Source organism: Zeus faber (genome assembly GCF_960531495.2).
Source record: "Zeus faber genome assembly, chromosome: 4".
Taxonomy (NCBI): domain Eukaryota; kingdom Metazoa; phylum Chordata; class Actinopteri; order Zeiformes; family Zeidae; genus Zeus; species Zeus faber.
Genome location: NC_137191.1, coordinates 20,046,302 through 20,064,611, shown reverse-complemented (window position 1 = coordinate 20,064,611; position 18,310 = coordinate 20,046,302). Strand labels below are relative to the sequence as shown.

The 18,310-nt window shown below is 44.3% G+C and overlaps 2 protein-coding genes across 2 annotated transcripts; one reads left to right on the top strand and one right to left on the bottom strand.

The window, feature by feature from the left end:
* Nucleotides 1-3,538: 3,538 nt before the first annotated feature.
* Nucleotides 3,539-7,007, top strand: LOC307229725 (N-acyl-aromatic-L-amino acid amidohydrolase (carboxylate-forming) B-like). The gene is made up of 7 exons (XM_079999778.1): nucleotides 3,539-3,753; nucleotides 4,788-5,014; nucleotides 5,143-5,335; nucleotides 5,706-5,799; nucleotides 6,289-6,396; nucleotides 6,493-6,605; nucleotides 6,791-7,007. Exons 2-7 carry the CDS (start codon nucleotides 4,788-4,790, stop codon nucleotides 6,983-6,985), a joined length of 930 nt encoding a protein of 309 aa, XP_079855904.1. The 5' UTR covers nucleotides 3,539-3,753; the 3' UTR covers nucleotides 6,986-7,007.
* Nucleotides 7,008-7,206: 199 nt separating this feature from the next.
* Nucleotides 7,207-14,323, bottom strand: cldnd1b (claudin domain containing 1b). Its single transcript, XM_079999686.1, has 5 exons — nucleotides 14,185-14,323; nucleotides 13,378-13,686; nucleotides 13,128-13,235; nucleotides 12,906-13,043; nucleotides 7,207-9,649 (listed from the first exon to the last, which is right to left on the bottom strand). The coding sequence occupies exons 2-5, from the start codon at nucleotides 13,664-13,666 to the stop codon at nucleotides 9,429-9,431; spliced, it is 756 nt and encodes a 251-aa protein (XP_079855812.1). The 5' UTR covers nucleotides 13,667-13,686; nucleotides 14,185-14,323; the 3' UTR covers nucleotides 7,207-9,428.
* Between the last annotated feature and the right edge of the window lie 3,987 nt (nucleotides 14,324-18,310).

Genomic DNA, 18,310 nt, shown 5'->3' with positions numbered 1-18,310 from the left:
ATCTTATTATATCTTAGCTAATCTAATTTCATATTTTCTTATGAATGCTTTAGCACAGATATTTGATTTACTTGTAAATCTCTTGGTGAGGGTGTATGTTGAATGTAAACCATGACAAAATCGATAGCCAACCTTCTTATTTCATATTTCATATTTGTATTCTCTTCTTATTAAATGTCAATTCTTGTATATTTCTGAGCTCCTCAATATTAACCTTCTTATTTTATGTCTACTACTTCTCTTATGTTCTCTTCTCTGACCCTTTCTAAAATTTCATGAATCATAGAACAAAAGGTTCCTCAATGATTAGAAGTGGGAAGTTTTCGACAGGCCAAGTCAGCCACCAACGTGAAACCCAATTTTAATTTTAGACTTTATTGCTTTGATTGAATTATTAATCCCTTCCTTAACATAATTTTGCAAAGTGGAAAATAGGGGAAAAATGTCTGTCTCATCCAAACATGTGCATGTAGCTACGATCAAATAAAAGCTGTTTGTCTGTACTTTTGCCTGATATTCATTTTTTCATCTCTAATCCAAATGCATTAAAGGGGTAATCCATAAGATTATTCTGTTAAAATAAATCCCATATTTGATATCTATCCCATATTTGTTTAGCTGGCACTTTATAAGAAACAACCATTCAATATATTTTCTCCTCTATTGGCTGTCTGTCCATTGTACAAGAAAAAAACAGCAACCTCAGAAGGAAAAAATATCCCCACCCCCCCAAGTGACCAAGAAATACTCCAAATAAATCAATCGATCAGAAGAAGGCAAACTTTCAAGAAAAGAAAGTGACCACTTTAGAGGGAAGATGAGGGTAAACACGGACGTTGGAAAAATACGTCGCCCTTTTGAATGGAATTCTATAGGACATCTGTTGTAACTTACAAAATACAGACCGTTTTATGGATTACCACTTTAAGTATAATGCAAAAAATAACACATTTCAATCCACTATTGCCATACTTTTGGAGGACACTCCAATACAGCCACATTTCCCTTTTGGCCCACAGCTGGTCTGCCCCTCTCACTGTGACATTGTCCAAACAAATTTACCTCCACTACCATGTGCTTAAAGATATTCTGATCCGTGACAGGCATCAGGATAGACCTTTGTATTACCGAATATAAACAACGTGTGGGTCCACAGCAGTTGGAAAAGGCCGGGAGAAGGTCAAAAAGTCAATTTCCTCCCAGCATGACCTCATTATCCCTTGCACCACTTCCCTAGCACCACTCCCTAAATTAAATGTCACAGTGGAAACGGCTTCCAAACAGTACCCGGCGCTCCCATTGAAAGGTTACAAGCCATCAGATATCTGCTGTCGATACCATTTGCTAAATCAAAATGATCATGATTTTGCTAAATAATTTAGAAATTACTTGACGGGGGATTATTGCTTCTGTTTGTCTCCCTTTCAGTCAGATATCTATGTGGTGTGAAGTTTGATTGAAATGAAACAATTTGCCAAAGTGCCCTTGTCCTTGCTTAAAGGTCAAATTGTTCCCTCATCGACAGAAGACATCAGTTTGCCCTTTATGTTTCCTGCACCGGTATCTTTTTAAACAACATAAATATGATGTATCAGGGACTCCAGACCAGAGTGTAAACCATGAGACTGCGTATTTATAAGAGTCAAGTTTGCCATGTACGTTGGTGTGTTGAGTTTTTAATCCATATAACTGTTGGATAAGGAGAGAGAGAGAGAGAGAGAGAGAGAGAGAGAGAGAGAGAGAGAGAGAGAGAGAGAAAGAGATTATGAGGAAGTGGATGATGATCCTCAGGGATTACATGGCTAAATGGAGTCTTAACTTTGCGTACAACTTAATAGATGCAGAAAGAGTGAGATTTCCCCCTGAGAGAGAGCGAGAGAGGGGTGGGGGGGTGGGAGAGAGAGGAATAGAAAATATGTATAATTTTGATATATAAATAATTATAAATAATAAAGTAATTAGAGGTCTGTCACAAAGGTGAAAAGAAGAACAATAGAATCCCAAAGACCTCAAATTAATTTCATTGCCATGTAATGGCAATGTAATGGAATTTAAAATAAAAAATGAAGTCAAATAAAATTATTGTAATTGAATTGGACTGTCATTTGAATGCTTTTAATAATTTGCCTTGTATGCTATGTGCATGGATGTATGTAGTTGACAAAATAAACTACATTTTATTGATTTATTTTTTATTTTTTTATTTCATTTTATTTTACTGTGCCATTTACATTAAATGGCTCTTTTTTTATTTTTCAAACCCTCGGTTAATCTTTTTTAGTTGTCCCGAGCATGCATTTAATTATCTCCCATCTAATAATTTCCCATAATATAATATAATATAATATAATATAATATAATATAATATAATGTAATATAATTTAATATAATATAGAATAATATAATATAATATAATATAATATAATATAATATAATATAATATAATATAATATAATATAATATAATATAATATAATATAGCCACTAGATGTCAGTGAGATCTCCATTCCCGTCTTTTTTAATATCGTGGATTTGACTGTAACTCCTCCCCAGCCACTAGTGATCTCATGGGTTTTAACACTATTCTTTTGTAGTTTGTAAGCTTTTTAGTAGACTTGTACTTATCTATTAGGGACAGAATATTAGACAGTAGCGCACAGCATACTCAGGCAATATCGCTTAATATCTGTTATGGTTAAATATTCATTTAAATATCCATTTAAGCATTGGAGACATCATGATCATATAAACGATGCGGAGGATGTGGAATGTTCCAATGTGCCAAAATAAAATTTAATCCGGTGGGTTATCTCCCAAATAGGAGCCTTTCTGTGTGGAGTTTGCATGTTCTCCCCGTGCTCACATGGGGTTTACTCCACCTACTGACGGTAAGGACCCCCACCAAAAACATGCACTCATCATCGTCTGACCAGCGATGGACACTCGTCCCCGGGCGCGTCCACAAATGCTGCCCACTGCTCCTGGCTGTGGCCCCGGAGGAAGGACAAGCCAGGGTGGGTTAAACGCAGAGGCCTCATTTCACCGGCCACCATCCAAAGCATGTGCATGTGTGTGTGCGTGCATGTGTTGTAGAGTGGTGTGCTGTGTGACGATTAAAGATTGTTCTTCTACAGAAGAGGATTAGGGCAATATGAAACTTTTTTTCAGGTGCTTGTAATCCTCTGGATGCAAGGAATACAAGTTGTTGTGCTGTTTTGCTTTACAATCCATTATTATTAATCTATTATTAAAGGGTGGCCACACTATCGTTTTGCTTTAATATTCACTTTGAATCGTCACCACACAGCCTATCACTTACGCCTGTCGTCTTGAGCGCTCCATAGCAAATTGTTAGAAAACACCCCCCCCCCCCCCGCCCCCATCCGTGTGTGTGTGTGTGTGTGTGTGTGTGTGTGTAAGAGAGAGAGAGAGAGAGAGAGGGTGGAGAGACTCTCTGTGGGTTTTGTTTTTGCATAGTACACTCCCTAACTGGCAACTTGATCTGCAGGAAACACAGGGGCGTGGGGGCCTTTAGCAACGGGAATGTGTTAAAGTTTGGCTCCGTGTCTTAAAGGTTGAACAGTTGAGCAAGCCGTGCCGTCAGGGTCACGTTTGCTTTTTAACCGGTCGTAAACTGACTTGGTAAATGAACGGGACCTCAAGTAAATGAGTCTGGGATCAAAGGTTGGTGAACACTCAAATAGTGCTCAGGGAAGGCTCTTCTCGGCACTGGAGCTCTGAGCTGAAGTTAAAGGTGAGTGCCATTTTCACTTTGTGTTCCTTTGCATTCATGCTGTAGTCACAGCTTCCTTATATCACTCCCGTACTGGATTCTGGGGTGATTCTTTATTTTTTAGGAAACCCTTCTGATACAAATTCCGACAACCTCGGTTAAAACAAACAATTTCATGGATGCTTTGTACACATCATGTGTGAACGAGCGTCCGTCCCCCCCCCCGTCCAAGGTCAACTGAGATGAGAAGAAAAAGAGACAAAGCACAGCTCGGGTATGGAAAAATGTTTCCATGTGCCTTTGAAGTGACGTCACTTCTGAAAAATGTTGAGGGAGGGATAATGCAGAAAGTCAATTGACCCGAGGCGGTGACTACTGTCTGGTTGGAACAGTCCTATGAAAAACGAGCTCTCTGTTAAATAATAACTCAGCACTGCAGCTGCTGAGGCCTGATAGCGATGTCACGGAAGTATAAAAGATACTATTACAAGGCGCTTACCTCAGACATTAACATAAACAAGCAAACGCATTCAGGGGTGACACTTGTTTTGGCTGTTGTAGTGAATCAGCACCGACGATGCTCTTCCGCGTCTGTCGTTTGATTTGAGTGCGCTCGAGTGGCAGACACGTCAAAAGGTTAACCTTTAACTATTGAAAACGTGGGAATAATAGACTTTGAAGCGTTTTGTTGTTTTCCAGCACTTCCACCCATTTGTGTGAATTCTCCAAAATAACCGACATCAAGGTCAACTGAAAGGTTTGGGTCAGAATTGGGAAAGCTGTTAGAAAACACAACAAATAGTTATTTTTTTATAGAACAGCTATGATCAACCCCAACCATAAATTAGAAGATAAGGGCCGCACGTCCTTCCGACGATAATAATAACGTTTGCACACGTTTTATTATCCAGTCAGGAGAAACACACACCTTTCCCTTCAAATTGCATTCAATTTCTTAAACGACTCTGATAGATCAGATCGTACGCGACCCAAGATGGGGTAAAAGACAACGGCAAAGCTCCATCGACCCCTTCCTTTGTCTTCCTTGTCACCAGATGGAGCACCTGTTCCTCCAGCCCTTCTCCCGTCTCGCCGTTTGCGGTGGCACTCACGGGAATGAACTGTCCGGGGTGTACGCGGTGAAGGAGTTGCGAAAAACGCAGCCGGACCAATTTGGATCCTTCTCCGTCGCCGCCGTCATATCGAACCCGCGCGCTGTGGAAGCCTGCAGGAGATACATGGAAACCGACCTCAACCGTTGCTTCACGGAAGCCTTGCTCAGGTGAGCAGGGGCGAAGTAGGGCGACGCCGCTGAAAGTTATGGATGGAGGACCAGGCGGCGCTAGTTTGTGCCTTTGAATATATAGATGTTTTCATACTAAACTGCGAAATGCCTCTGATCCGCCTCAGTGCCCCGGTCACAGATGCCACTCCGTACGAGGTGAGGCGGGCCCATGAGCTGAACTCGCAGCTCGGGCCCAAAGGCAGCCGGGACGCCATGGACCTGGTGTGTGACCTGCACAACACCACCGCCAACATGGGCATATGCATCATCTGCTTAAACTCAGACTGGGCCGGCCTGCACCTCTATAAATACATCCAGGTAGGAGCTACTTCCCTTTGTGGAAAATAAGTTCAACATCCTGGGGGCACAGGATGCTGGTGGGGTGCGATTGTTAGAAAAAAAAAAGTGCAGAACAGAAACCCCCGCAGTTCACTCACATGGACAGCGGTGGAAGACACCGGTCTGCGGCAAAATAAAACGGAGAGCCTGCAGAGTCTTCTCCAACATTAACATCGTTCTTTGTCCAGCGATTAACCACCCCCCAGCATCACGCTGGAGTGAAACTTGCTAAACCAGTTCAGCTCAGTACTTTTTTTTTCGCCGGGATTCTACGTTTAGATGTGACATGACGATCCTTCTTTTTTGGCAACTCTCAAGTTAACTTGGGTTAATCTTGTCTGGTTTTCAGGAGAGGACAACCGCAACACCCGTCAGGTTAATCTTGCTGGACCTGGCCCCCTCTGAGGTTTACTCCTTGGAGTCGCTGGGCAAACACGGTTTATGTAAGCGCTTCTGCACGTGCATCTGTTTGTTCATTTGCATGACCGGGGTCCTGCCTCACAGAGGGTCAGCACGGCCTTCTGAGTGCGCTTCAGCTTCATCAAAGCCGGCGAATGCAATCACAGATAACCTGCATGGAGACGGCGGTTAAGACCTTTGTCTTTGTCCATTAACCTTCTAACGTTAGGTATTAATGTTTTAATACTCATGCCTAGGATTAATCCCCCGAAACCCCCACCGGGGTTAGACACAGAGAGGTGTCTCATCCTAGGAGAGACGTATAATGCTCAAGTGTGAAGGATGTAAAATAAGCAACAACTGAAAGCGGTGCTTCTGCCAAAAGGCCAGAGACGAGGGTTAGCACACACAAAAAAAGAGGTTGATGATTTGAGTGAGAATTCCAAGGTCAGATCAAAGTTCATAGTTAGCCCACTAACTGCCGAATCCTTCACATTTGTTCATTTCATTGTGGTCTTTCGACCGATCCGCAGCGATAGAGGTTGGCCCTCAACCTCACGGAGTGATTAGAGCCGATATCTACAATTGGATGAAAGAGGCCTTGGACCGGACTCTGGATTGGGTTCAGAGCTTCAACTCCGGTATGCCAACCAACTGTAACTCATCGAGTTAACAGCAGTGACTAGAAACTATTTAAGATTTTACCAGTTTGGGTTATTTCCGCCTTTTCGCTACAGGAGCAACCTTTGAAGGCGGTGAAGTGGAAGTGTACATTCATGAGCGGAGTGTAGACTACCCAAGAGACCCGGAGACCCAGGAAATTACTGCAGCTATACACCCACAACTACAGGTATAAAAAGACATGTCTCCCGCCTCATAAATGGCTTGAAATCATTAGATGCGTGTGAAAGCCTAGAATTTGTGGCTTTCGTCTTTTTTTTTTTTTGTTGTTTTTTTTTTCCTCAATTCAAAACAGTCTAAAAAGCCATCCTGGAGCTGTGCTTCACCTTCTGCCTGTGGTTTCTTTTCCCTCAGGACAGCGATTTCACGCTTCTCCGGCCGGGCGATCCGATATTCCAGACGTTTTCGGGGGAGACCATTTTGTACGCAGGAAAGGAGCTCTATCCATATTTTGTGAATGAATGTGCGTACTACGAGAAGAAAATTGCCTTCCATCTAGGTCGCAAGGTTACTATGAACATTCCATCCATAAGTGTAAAAAAGAATTGACAGAGGAGCAGAGGAATAATAATAAAACAAAGATCAAAATAAGATCATGGATGTGTTTTTCTCCAATATTCCTAGTGTTGAAGCTGGTGGATTTAAACAGGTTATTACCTATTTGTTCCCATTGCGACACGCAGCTCCACCATTACGTGCCTGACTAATATTTTGGGAAGCAGTATTTCAAGATTCAAGAGATTATTTAACATCAGATATCCACACCAAAGCGCCAGAAGAGGTCACGTTTATTTACACAGATACGACAAAGTAGTGCTCTTTAGGATACATACATGCAAGTAAAAAAGTGACAGTGTATATCAATCTGATGCCTGTAATAACTTTTAAAACCGTTACAATCCGTGCCAAGTTGAAACACAAACCCTAAATCTCTGCCACTAAAGCCCAGACACAATCTCCTCAGTCATTTTTACGTTGACAAATAATGTCAAGATTTGTTTATGAGACAAAAAAAAAACTTGAATAATCCAAGACGAACAACATCAGATCACATATGGGATTAATCCACTTAAACCTCAGTTCACGGTCCCTTGAACATAGTGACGTAGTAGGTAAGTCTAAACAAGCAAACATAGCCAACAGTTGACATTTCTCAGCTGCCAGGTTTTTCCCCCACGTGAAAGGGGATAAACTAAATATTTAGGTGTAAATATTTTTCTAGTAAATCGTGGCTGGCCAAAAAGTGTCAGCCCTCACAGTCAGATTGGTAGTGTCTCCTTTTTCAAACATGGGCTAATTCCAAAAAATCCTGAGATACCACCACCACTGCGCGTCCCATTGAGAGACCAACAGTAGCAAATGAGCGTCTGCTCCACTCCTGCCCCGAAGTCAACACTTTTTTGTATGGTCAGCATATTATGAGGTACAAACAGTAACAACCCAGTGCCACTTTGTGGTGGGATACGCTGCTTCAATTGATGCCCAAAACTGGTTGGATTAAACAACAAATATGACTGAAGCGAAAACTTTCAAGATTAGAATTGAAATCACTACCATATACTGATCAAGAGCTACCATTTAAGCACCGTTAGCAACCCCTACATTGAATGGTAAATGACATACACATCATACACATCAGCAAGCCCAAGACAAACCCGAAGGCTGAGAACGGCAGACACTCGAGTTCAAAAGTCTCAAGGTGTTGACGTTTAAAGCTGCATTAACACTTTTGGTGAAAAATAGTGTAAGAACGCTTATTTGCCCCTTCAACAATCGTCGGCCCACTCCAGTCAGACAATCAAATCATCTGTACTGTAAGCGCAGTATCTGATGGAGGAACAGGCCCTCATTCATTCGGAATGAGGACGGACGTATCGTCATAGAGCGCCTCCACTATCCGCCCGAATGTGGACAGAGCAGCTTTACTATTGGGTTTTTAAAATTGGGAGTTTACGTTTTATTAACAAATCCTGACATGCACGGCCAAACCTCCTTAATATGAGTTTGTGAGGTATTCACTTGAAACACAGTGATCTTTAACAAATACATTTTCATACCAGCTCCTTTAATTTCCACAAACGAAACAAAAGTGAATATTTTCAGGACTGACCAATTAATGTGACATAACACAAAACCTACTTTAAAACAGTTTCCTCACCTCTCCTGAAAACTTTATTTACCCTTTAGGTTGGGAAAATACACAGTGGCAGTCAATTAAGGTTGGGAGTGCAAAAATCTCACTCAAGTTAATGAAGTGAAAAAAACAAAAAAAAAAAAAAAACAAAAAAAAACGATACCACAGGTCTTCTGGAGCCACTGTACCTCACAAATAACGTGAAAAAAATGATAAAGGAGTGGTTAACCTCAGTGAATGGCATCCAGTTAAATCACACAAAATATGTAAAAAAATATCACAAATAAGAACATGCATGACAAGAGAGGCGGTGTAGACGCATGCAAAGCAAAGGCAGTTGAAATGACAATATAATTAAACAAAACAACACATTTGCGATAAATTCATGCAATGGCATGTCATTTCACTTGGCAAGTGCCAATGTGAATTTACATCTGTTTTAAACCAAAAGTGAATAAGGTCAATATGGTGAGTGGGTAATGGCAACATCACAAAAGGCCATTTACGTGATATGTGCTGGTAAGGACACAAATTTAAATCCATAAAATCTTGTGAAGTAAAGGAAGTGTAGACATCACCACCTAAAATCAGCTGTTTGTAGGAAACGAGTCCCACCCCCTACATCCAACATGGGGGAGGGTCTGTTTGACTTCATGTTTTCCTGGACTGGAAGCACCCATAACACAGATTAAACAGAGCATTGCTTAGCGAAATAACCATCAAGATGAAAAAATTAAAATAAAAAAAAAAGCTTTAGTACCTATAAAGCAGCCTCAGTTACTTAAAAATAACGCTCTCGTTTTAACAGAAACCTAAAAGCAAAGTCTATCGACCAGCCGCCTCTGAGAACAGTCTCTTCTAGGCGACCCTGTACGCCGTCATGCGGGTGTAGCTCTTGCGGTGGCTCCTGGCCGCCCACAGGAACAGAGCCGCCGCCATCATCTGCAGCGGGGAGGAGATGAGCGCCAGGTACAGGGACCAGCCCAGCGAGCCGTCCACGCCGTCCGGGAGCGCCGAATTCCTGTGCAGGAGGTCCATCCCCGCCAGAAAGCAGCACACGGTTCCAAGAGAACACAGACCTGGTTTAAAGAGAGGCGCAGGACCTTTAAAGACGGACCAGCGTCGTCCTAAAATGTACAGTATGTTTACAGACTTTGAACTTCACATTCCGAGGCTCGAGCCGTAGGAGCTGGAGCGCACGTTTTTTAAGAAAAAGTGCGCTCCGATTCAATAAAATATGATATATTTTACAATACGTCCAGTTGAGAGGGCAGAAAAGGGACTGGCAGCTTGTGAGAAGTGCTGGTACGCACTGGTACACGCTCCATAAGAGTAGTTAAAATTATGGATCTGATTTGGATTGTCATAACAAAGATAAGATAATGTTCAACCGAACATGATGCTGTGGTATGATGAGTCGAATTAGGAAAAAACTCCAATTAGAGAAGAACGTACGGAGCGGACAGAGATACAGTGGGCGGAGGAGAAGGGACACACTTGCAGTGTGTTGAAAAGTCTCTTTTATAGCTCCCATGCTTTTCTTATAACTATGAAATATTTTGTTTATATTTATACCATTACAAAAAAAAAATGCATTATTTATTATGATTTAATGTGACTGGACTCAAAAGTCCAGAAAAGTGTTTTTCTTTACAAATCAGGACTCGACCATAACATAGCCGTCAATGCCACCCCCCTTTCGGGTGAAATTTCAGGATGAACCTAAAATGCACTATAACCTCTACAGGTGAACTTAATTTGACCTTCTCTAAACTTTTGAATGCACATGTCCAACTGTTCAATGTTTCAGTACTTTTTGCACAACTTGCTGTTCTCTAACAAGGAGCTAAATGGTAAAATTCACAACAGGTGTTTGATCCATGAATCGACCAATACATTCCCTGGTTCAATTAGAATTGGTATTCAAACAGTCCTCTTCATCATGCTGTTCACATTTTGACATCATGAGACCAAGACGACACCTAACAACTGATCAACAGTACCTCGCCATTGTGAGGCTTCAAACAGGATGTTCTCAGAGGGAAGTGGCCACTGAGCTTAGAGTGTCACAGAGTGTCATCAGCAGGTTGCAACAGAGATACAGAGACTGGAATAGTCACAGAAAGGCATAGAAGTGGACGTCCTTTGGCCACATCCCACACTGATGAGCGCTTCATTGTGAACCGTGCCCTGCGGAACCGGATGATGAATGCCACTCAACTCCAGGCACATTTAAAGGAGGTGAGAGGCACCCAAGTGTCACATCAGACCATTCAAAAGCGTTTCCATCAGCGTGGTCTGCGTGCTAGACGACCTGCAAGGGTACCTGACCACACCACCAGGCACAGGCATCATCCTCTTGCACGGATCAGGCAGCGCTGACGCTGGACGAGGGACCAGTGGCCTCAGTGCTGTTCTCTGATGAAAGTTGATTGACGTTGAGCAGAAATGATGGCCGCCAACGATGTTGGAGACGTCAAGGAGAGCGCTACGCATCAGCCACTGCTGTCACCAGACGAGCCTTTGGTGGTGGTGGTGTTACAGTGTGGGCAGGTGTGTCTGGTCAATACAGAACTGCCCTACACTTTGTGAATGGTACAGTGACAAGCCCATACTACCTGAATGACATCATTAATCCAGTCATTGTGCCCCTGCATGAACAACACAGGCCTCATTTCATCTTCATGGACGACAATGCTCCAGCTCATCGAATGTCGCATCATTAGGGAACGGCTGCTGGAGACTGGGGCACCTCAAATGGAGTGGCCTGCACTTTCTCCAGACCTGAATCCCATAGAACATCTATGGGATCAGCTGAGTCGCCGTGTAGAGGCTCCTAACTCTGTACCCCAGAACCTCAATGACCCGAGGGCCGCCCTTCAAGAAGAGTGGGGGGCCAGGCCTCAGCAGACAATAAGTCGACCCTTGAACAGCATGAGACGTGGTTGTCAAGCTGTAATTGATGTTCAAGGACACAAGACAAGTTATTGAGACATTGACATTTTTTGTTGTGGTAAACCCACCACTGTTGTTGGCTTTTGTTTTCAATAAATTGTTTGAGGTGAGGAAATCACCATTGCATGCTTGTACTTAAATGCCCTACTTTCATGATATAATATCACTGTCACGTGAACTTTTTACATTTTCCATAAATTTCACCCGAAAGCCAAATATCCCTAACTTTTTGTGAGTAGTGTATATGTTGAAATCAAAAGTCAAACGTGGATTTGGAGAATCGTGACACCCCTAATACATATATAGGCTCAAAATCAGCAATTCCTTCCTACCTTCCTGCACTCTTTCAGAAATGCTCACTTTTTTCCAACCAAGGACCCTTACAGTATATGAGAGAAAATTAACAGAAGACCTCTATCGTCGGTCCCAAAAAATAATTTGAAATGAGGATATTTCTCACACTACTACTTCATGTGGAGAAACATTAAAGGGAAACATTTCAAAATACAATTTATAAAAACAATGGATTCAATTAAATAAACAAGTAACATTGTAGCTCAAGATGAAAGAATAGAGATAAAGAGAGACAGGTGTGACAACTAGACAGGTATGATAACTAGACAGGTGTGATAAATAGACAGATGTCGTTGTGGTTAATTAGTAACCCCACATATAAATAACTTATCACATGTTGCACTAAAAACTCAATCAAAATTAAGTGACTCGAAAAACCTTTTTAAAGTCTAGTACATCCTGCAACCAGCATATATACGGCACGGCCAAGAAACAAGAATCATGGATTGCTCTTTCCTGGGAAGGGAACAGCTGTCTGGGAAAGGTACTGGAGTTCGGGGAATCATAGAGACCGCCCCCTTCCAAGAAAGGGGAGGGTGTTCAGCAACCAAGGCTGCGATTGGCTGTCTGGAAAGTGACATCAGAACGTATGACGACAAGACTACGAGCTGTGACCGGCTCAAACGGGATTTTGAGTCGAACATGTAAATGAGCAAGCTTCTCCGCGACTATGAAACAGGAGGACAAAGAGAGATAAGATCAGTGGATTTTCGCGAAGCCAACTACAAGTTTGCTACTGTACTTGTTCTTGCGATACACAATAAACTCGATCGCATCAGACTCCGGTACGGTTCCGGTGTGTTTCTTCTCAGTTTTTGGAGCCAGAATAAGATAGTAACGTCGTGCAGAGATCCAGATTTTTTTTACTGGCCCCAGATCTGGACCATTGTCTAACCAGGACAATGTGATAACTAGACAGCTGAGATAGACAGGTGAGATAACTAGACAGGCGAGATAAAGCACATGGCGGGATTAGTTTGTCTAAAAGGAGAATTTGTTCACCCCCCAAAACCCACTTTCTCTCACCTGCAAGAAGATGGAGCACTCCAACAGCTAGAGTGGGCGTGACACTGCGGCACAAACAGGCGCACACCCCGACGAGGCCGCTGAGGAACACCAGGCCCAAGGACATGAGGGGCAGCCCAAACTGACACCTCCACAGCCCTGCACAGACACGTTGTCATGGCCACGCCTTATCCAATCACAACACCCGATAGGCCTTTGTTTTTGGAGGGTGGGTCAACTTACAGGTCCTTAACAGATCCACCCCACTGTTGTGGTTCCCAGGGTCGTTGTATTTGGGGAAAAACTGCTGGGGAAGAGAGAAGCTGGCGCAGCGGGTCTCCATCCTGGGATCTACGAGACAAACACAATCATCCCCAAATTCACCGGTGGGGTCGTCACCGCAAACATTATGACGGACCAGCGTCCCAACAAATCTTGGGCGGCACTCTTAAAATTTTTGGGCCCCGTGTCGATGTTGGAGTCGCCTCCGTACCGGGCTCCTGGAACCAGTGGGTGTAGCCAGGCACCCGGATGCACCTCCACCACAGGCCCAGGCTCCCGTTGAGGCGGAGCAGGGCGTCGCTGTAGGTCCGCTCGTCGAAGTCCCCCTGGAGGAACTCCCTGGACAGGTCCGAGGCGTTGGCTCCGCCCTGTGGCCTGCCAGGCGGGGCGCGGTACTGGTACCAGTGCTGGGTCCCCACCGCCACCGACAGGTACACGGCCGACAGGAGGCTCAGCACGGAGCCGATCACCAGGGCGGTGGCGTAGCGGTTATCCACCATGACTGGGCTGGAGGGGGCTTCTTTTTGTGAGGAGAAGGCACGGATCAAAAAAAAGAATCGGAGGAGGAATGACTCTTTTCACTTGCCCTAGTTAACCTGAGCTTTGAGCATAAACCGAGGTCAGCTTACGACGACGTTATGCCGTGTCGCATTTTAGCATAATCTAACGTCAGTTCATGATGCGGTAATGGCGTGTAGTACTTTAACATAAGGCAACGTCAGTTCACGATGGGGTTATGGCGTGTAGCATCTAAGCGTAGGCTATCGTCAGTCTGTGACGGGGTGATGGCGTGAAGCATTGAAGCGTGAGATAACGTCAGTTTACGGCGAGATTATAGCGTGAAGCATTTAAGCATACGCTTACGTCAGTCTATGACGGGGGTTACGGCGTGTGGCATTTTAGCATAAGCTAACGTCAGCTTATGACGGGGGCGTGTAGCATTTTAGGCTTGCGGCATCGCCGACACAGTCCTTGACAGTTTATGTCATCATATCACAAGGACAAAATGACCACTTGCCTGGAAGGTCGATCCACTGCTATGGTGTTTATTCAGTGACCGCTGTGCCCCGAGCTCGCCGATTCAACCATTGTGCACGCTCGCTGCTTCGCTGATGCTATCGCGCGGCTCACAGAAACGGCGTATTTGGACAGCAGCAGCCGAGCTAACCTGGTTAGCAGCAGCGCTAGCACCGCGTACACAGCGTATCGGGGGCGGAGCTTGTGTAGAATTACCATTGCCACGTCACTTATGACGTCAGACGGTTGTTGTTTTTTTTAACGTCACCGGAAGTGGTGCTTTGACTCGTTGTTTTTGATGGTATTGCCGCTGTGGCATGGAACCGTCGCGCGTCGTGTACATTTTATATCCGTGTTATATATAAAGATAATTGTTGCATGAGAAGAGAGGATCTATAGTCTCGCATCTCCGCCTCCTCCTCCTTATGTGAGCTACTGTGAAGTGAAATAGCGCCACCAGGTGAAGAGAAAACCCTAAAAAACATTTTTACGCTGCTCTTCTCCGTCACAGACTCCGGAAGCCATATTACCATAAATATATAATACGATAGTTGCTCAAACTTTACAATTGCTCCTGTCTTGGGTTTTGATTGTTGTGATAATAATTTCATTCTTTTGTAAATACTCTTTTCTCGTCATCCCTTTGATGGTGATTGTGTGACTTCCAATTGTGTGCGTTAACTTCATTGATCGGTATATACATTTTTATTTCTTTTACAGCAACTTTTAGCCTTTTTTTTAAACCGTAGGCTGGCAATTTACAACGTTCTCTTTATTTTAGGTTAAATCCCTCACCTTTTGTTTTCCATATGCTTTTGCAATTTAGAAGTATGTTTCCCAGGTCAATACAGTAAAGAACCAGCTACATCCACTGAGGCGGCAAACAAATCACCGCCACTCTCTCGCCGAACTGTAGATTTTATTTGAAGCGTTCCATTCCCCTCGAACCCCGTGCGGTTGGCGAGCCGCGGTGCACAGGAAGCTTGGTGCTGTCCACAACGAACCGTTTGCGTTGCGCAACAACCCTGGTTTTACGAATGAAGAACGAGCGTTGTCACTATGCCTCAAGCTGTCTCCAGACGGGCCGACTGAATGAAGCCAAAAGCCTCTTTGGACCAACCAAGGCTTAACTTGGCCCTGGCAGGCTGCGGTCGGGCCACTCACATGGCCCAGTCCTAATCAACCCATCATAAGACCCGCCCCCCAGTATATATACTGGGTCCGCACCTGTCATCCGTCCTCTGACATGTTATTCAGCTCTTGAGCGAGCTGCTCAGTGGAGGCAACCAGTAAAAACTTGCATTCTTCATTCATTAAACTAGGGTTGTAGCACAACACAAATGTTTTACTTCATTTGGAACTCAAGTTCTTACCATGCCATATTGTACGGCCACCACTCACCCTCACTGACCCGCGAGGTCTGAACCGATGTGTCCTATGCAAGCTTCTAAAGGCAGAGACAGAGAACCCTGGATCCGGGTAGCCCTTTCCAAGGACCAACCGGCAGATGTGACCTCAAACCCCAATTTCAGCATTTAAGAACCCATTCATAGGTTTAGGTTGAGGAGGAGGAGGTAAATTACATTACAACCCCCGCCCACCCCCAGACCCACTGCATTGCTCGTGGGTGAGGATTCTCCATACAGCCGTATCACCTGATGTAACCACTCTCAACCACATAGCGTAACTCTACACGCAGGCAGACCTGGCACCTGTCAAAACAGCCCGCGCCAGTGCTGACACCGTCATGTCGGGACGTTGAAAACAGGGGTGTCCAAACTACGGTCCACGGGCCAACTGTGGTCCTTGGTCCATTTTTGATTGGCCCACAGCAAATTCTAAAAATATAACGGAATATGGGCCCACACATGAGACTTCCGCTTGACTGTGTTGTACTTCTTAGTTTTAACACTAGGTAGAGCTACTGTCTTGAACAAGGCAGCTTCTCCACAAAACAAGAGTTAGCGTGTCCAGAAACACAGTTGTGCAGCGAATCAAAGACTTGTCAGCTCACTTAAATCATCAAGTGTCACATAAAGCGTGTGCTTTTGATTTTTACCCAATTTCATGTGATGAGAGCACGGATGCTTGATCTTAGGAGTCTTAAGGGCACAAGAACGGTTAAGGACATTTTTGAAGCTGTGTCAGATGCAATTGTAAAGAGGGGAATTAAATGGGACAAGCTGTGTCGACTTACAATGGATAGGGCTCCAGCAATGAAAGGCGAGCGCAAAAGAATGGCCTCTACGGTGTGCGCCAAGGTGCAAGAGAGTGGAGGTGAGGCTGTTAAAATGCACTGTATCATCGAACAAGAAGCCCTCTATGCCAAGACATCCAGTTTGGCGATGTGACAAACACTGTTGTGAAAACTCTCAACATAATTCGAGCACGAGGGCTCTTCTACAGAGAATTTCAAGCTTTCCTATCTTATGTCGATGCTGAATACAGGGACCTATTCTACCAATATGATGTGCGCTGGCTAAGTCGCAGCTCCGTGCTGCAGCGGTTTTATTCCCTGAGAACAGAAATCGACCAGTTTTTGAAAGAGAAGGATCGACCCCTTCATGAGCTGAGTGACCCTCTATGGTTGGAGACCTGGCTTTTTTAGTTGATCTTAGTGATCATCTCAACAGAGTAAACGAGAGCCTACAAGGCAAAGACCAGCTTGTACCACAACTTTATGCGCACATGAAAGCATTTTGTGTGAAGCTCCGTCTCTTTGAGACACAACTACGCAATTTCAATGTTGCACACAATGTGTCTGGGATCGCACCCCTCATGACAGAATTCAGTCAGCGCTTCCAAGATTTTTCTATCATTAAGAAAGAAATCAAGCTGTTCTTGACTCCATTCCTGATGGATGCGGATGAAGTGGAAGAGAGTCTGCAATTAGAACTTATTGAAATGCAGTGTGATAATTCTCTGAAGAATCAACATCAGCTTCTCCCCCTACCTGCCTTCTACCGGAGCTTGGAAGAGGCCAAGTTTCCTCTGATGGAACGCCACGCAAAAAAGAATGATGAGTCTGTTCAGCTCAACATACATATGTGAGCAAACATTTTCTCTGTTAACTCTGAACAAATGTAGATTGAGAACCAAAATGACCGACAGCCAGCTCTGTGATGTCCTTCACATCTCAACCACCAAACTTACTCCTGACCTGCCAGCCATCCTTCAGTCCAAAGCTCAGCATCACTGCTCGCACAGTGTGCAACGCTGTTCCTATTAAAGGTGAGTTGAAAATATATTACACAGTATTCATGTGTTAATAAGGCCAAAAACTCATTAGATTCAGTCAATTAAAGTTGATAACATTTTCTACAAATGTAAGTTGATGTGCTAACAAGCCCAATAACTTATTTGCATAACAAGCTTGAAATATATGTGTTTGGTGACATGTCCCGGCCTCAACTGAGTCTTCGGGCTCATTTTTTAGTTTTGGGCCATGACGCTCATGTTTCTCAGTGGAGAGGGGGCCTCGATAAACACACAGGGAAAACGCACTGGAGGGAGGGAGGGGAATAAAGACTGTGCGTGTAATTTTCACTGGCACAGAAATTGGTACGGCGGAATGTCTTTTTCATGCTAAAACTGGAGGTCAAGCCGATGAATCAAGCCCGAATCCCCTCTCCATAGCAGCTCAGGTCCTCCTGCCCCGACATGCTCCTCATCCATCCAGAAATTTTAATCCCACTCATATTAGCTTAGAACACATGCACTCACACACCAATCCTACTCCAAACAACGGGCGGGCCTCGCTGCTGGGGCCGGGCCTGGGGGTTGCTCCGTGGGCTTCCGGCTTCTCTTGGGACCTGGGGGTCTTCTGTGGCTGCGTAGCGGGGTGCTCGGGGCTTTCCTGCAGCTGTGGGGTGTCTTAAGTAGCTGCGGAGCTCAGGGCGGCTGCCCTTTCCGCTGCTTGGAGGTGCCACGACATAATACTGACCTTATACACCAGAACCAATTTGAATAAGTCCTGTAGACTCACCAGTGGACACCTCACACACACACACACACATACATACAGGTGGTCTCATCACACACACACACACACACCACCAACACCTGCTTTGAACGCACCCCAGCATCCTCCTGGTTGCATCCCTCTCCTTTCCTCCCTCATTTTCTGC

Excerpts from the sequence above, each read along its gene's own strand:
- cldnd1b (XM_079999686.1), bottom strand. The coding sequence starts at position 13,666 with ATGGTGGATAACCGCTACGCCACCGCCCTGGTGATCGGCTCCGTGCTG. Across the intron at positions 13,044-13,127 it reads GGTGGATCTGTTAAGGACCT|GGCTGTGGAGGTGTCAGTTT; the intron begins GTAAGTTGACCC and ends GTGTCTGTGCAG. Across the intron at positions 9,650-12,905 it reads AGTGCTCCATCTTCTTGCAG|GTCTGTGTTCTCTTGGAACC; the intron begins GTGAGAGAAAGT and ends TCTTTAAACCAG.
- LOC307229725 (XM_079999778.1), top strand. The coding sequence starts at position 4,788 with ATGGAGCACCTGTTCCTCCAGCCCTTCTCCCGTCTCGCCGTTTGCGGT. Across the intron at positions 5,015-5,142 it reads TTCACGGAAGCCTTGCTCAG|TGCCCCGGTCACAGATGCCA; the intron begins GTGAGCAGGGGC and ends GATCCGCCTCAG. Across the intron at positions 6,397-6,492 it reads GGTTCAGAGCTTCAACTCCG|GAGCAACCTTTGAAGGCGGT; the intron begins GTATGCCAACCA and ends TTTTCGCTACAG.